The sequence below is a fragment of the Sphaeroforma arctica genome (assembly GCF_001186125.1).
Source record: "Sphaeroforma arctica JP610 unplaced genomic scaffold supercont1.4624, whole genome shotgun sequence".
Taxonomy (NCBI): domain Eukaryota; class Ichthyosporea; order Ichthyophonida; genus Sphaeroforma; species Sphaeroforma arctica.
Genome location: NW_014035934.1, coordinates 1 through 2,365, shown reverse-complemented (window position 1 = coordinate 2,365; position 2,365 = coordinate 1). Strand labels below are relative to the sequence as shown.

Genomic DNA, 2,365 nt, shown 5'->3' with positions numbered 1-2,365 from the left:
AAATATACTTATACTAAAGCCATAAGCGCAACCCCCAAACAGATGGACGTTTAAATTCGAGTGCCTCGGAACGATCCAAATTGCCAGACCCCGGATTCCTGCTATCATCCGCAGACGAAGAAGAATCTATTGCCCGAGTTATTGATGTGGAACACTCGCGTCGCCTACCCGGCATGATGATTGGCAGTGTGTTCTTGGCCAAACCAAATAACGTGGTACGCCATGGATATCTCTCTAAGCTCGGTATACAGGTATACAAGTGTGTAAATGTGTATGTGTGTAAGCGTTTATGTGTGTATGTGTGTATGTGTGTCAGTGTGTATCTGTGTAAGTGTGTATGACTATTATAAGTGTGTATGTCTGTAAGTGTGTATGTTTGTGAGAGTGTAAGTGTGTATCTGTGTAAGTTTGTATGCGTGTAAGGGTGCTGTTGGTTAATTCGGCAGTTTTGTATTGCGTCATGTCGGGATAATAAGTGCACGTGCTAATTTATATGATGTCGTTGGCAATAGTTGACCCTTTACAGTTCCCAACAATCGTACATATTCTCCACTGCCCTTTATATTGCATATTTCATGAGGTAGTTCTGATTTACTTAAAGCACATATTCTTTCCCATTTTTTGCAACAGCATTCTGATATAGATAGTATATACTCCGCCGGCGAATATAGTGAGAACACGAGTATATGCAGTCCCAGCCCCAGCCAGCCGCGGTCACCGTACATTTACGGCAGTGTTTCGGGTAGTTGAAGAGCCCAGTAGTGTTAAGGTATTATATTCTTACACAAAGCGTCGGTTAGTTATATCAACAATAAAATTAGTCTCAATAATTACCGCAATCGTTTGGAGAGTTTCGCACGGTCGGTATGAAAAGCACGGTATGTACTGATAATGACGTATTCAAGGAAAGCAGAACTCGGCTCTGGCACTCCTGAGAGTCAATGTCAGTCACGTTACATAGTGTACACTGTCTTGTTATCACAAGAATATTAAGCTCTATATCACATTGATATAATTCAGTACCATGCACTAGCACTATGGCCTTGGTAGGCAGACACTGTTCGGACTACAATCTGCTAGTATTGAGTCCTTGTTGCAGAAACGTACTTTTCTGCACGATAGGAACATCATCGTCGAATATGCCGCACTAAGTTTTTTGAACTTGACAAAACAAACTCATTTTATAATACTTTATCACCCTAGTACACACCTGGCACATACTCAGTACTAAATATACCGACCAGACAACCGTAAAAGCAGAGACAAACTGACGAGTTCTCGCTATACATACATACAGATATATACAATATTCACTCCACTGTACCCCAAAGGCTCCGTACTATAGTCATTTGATTGCTTCTCACGAGTATCAACAAGTTGCTTCTCATCAACAACATAGCCTACATTTTAGGAGGCTATGTCGGCAAATGAAGTGCTAAATAAACCCTAAAACCAAGAGACCTAAGACTCAAAGACAGACATACTTTCTTTTCGCGGTCTTTTTGAAGAGCATTGAAATATTTTTTGAAAAAATGTCTACTTTGCCCTGAAGCCTGGGCCCTGGGGGCTGGGGCGCAGCCGTCCACGACTCCACAGTCCACGGTAGAGTCCAAGACTCGAGTCTCGAGACTCGAGGCCAGGTCACTCTCTATAGAGAGTGAATGGCGAGTCCATACATACTCTTATCAGGCTGCACATGTCGAATAAAAGTATTTAGAAGTTTTAATATTCGATTGTATAAAACGCACCCCAATATCACACTCCTTACCTATATAACAGTGATATATGCATACATATACAACCCGGTAGCAACCACTTATAAAATATACTGTATACATTAGATATGGACGGCGGAGCACAGAGAAAAGTTATGGTCTATGCCTGCGGAGGTATGCTCCTTTTATAAAGCTTTGTTATACGTCGCCTAGAGAAGGTCCAATTTAGTTTTAGGTTCACACGTTGACTAATCAGATTCAAATATGCTATACTAACACTTAATTGTTAATTGGCATGTGTGTTTGTGTTTGTTTGTGTGTGTGTGTGTGTGTGTGTATGTATATGTGTATGTATGTGTGTGTGTGTTTTGTTTGTGTGTGTGTGTGTGTGTGTGTGTGTGTGTGTGTGGGTGTGTGTGTAACATGGCGATAGACCACAGATGAAAGACATGGTGTATGCATATGGAATTTTGCTACCTGTTGGAAGACATTCCAACGTTATGTGGGGCGGCTCCTGTGCTTTTGGCTGACAATTAATATATGTATATATATATATATATATTTACATACATACATACATACATATATTTTATGTATATGTATATATATAATGTGTGTGTGTGTGCGGTGGGGGGGGGATAATGTGCTGG

The 2,365-nt window shown here is 40.8% G+C and overlaps 1 protein-coding gene across 1 annotated transcript; it reads left to right on the top strand.

The window, feature by feature from the left end:
* Nucleotides 1–26: 26 nt before the first annotated feature.
* SARC_14435 (hypothetical protein) lies at nt 27–750 on the top strand (the record flags this gene model as incomplete). Its single annotated transcript, XM_014291429.1, has 2 exons — nt 27–251; nt 631–750. Coding segments are annotated over 2 exons (345 nt in total), but the record flags the coding sequence as incomplete, so codon positions are not given.
* Nucleotides 751–2,365: the final 1,615 nt, after the last annotated feature.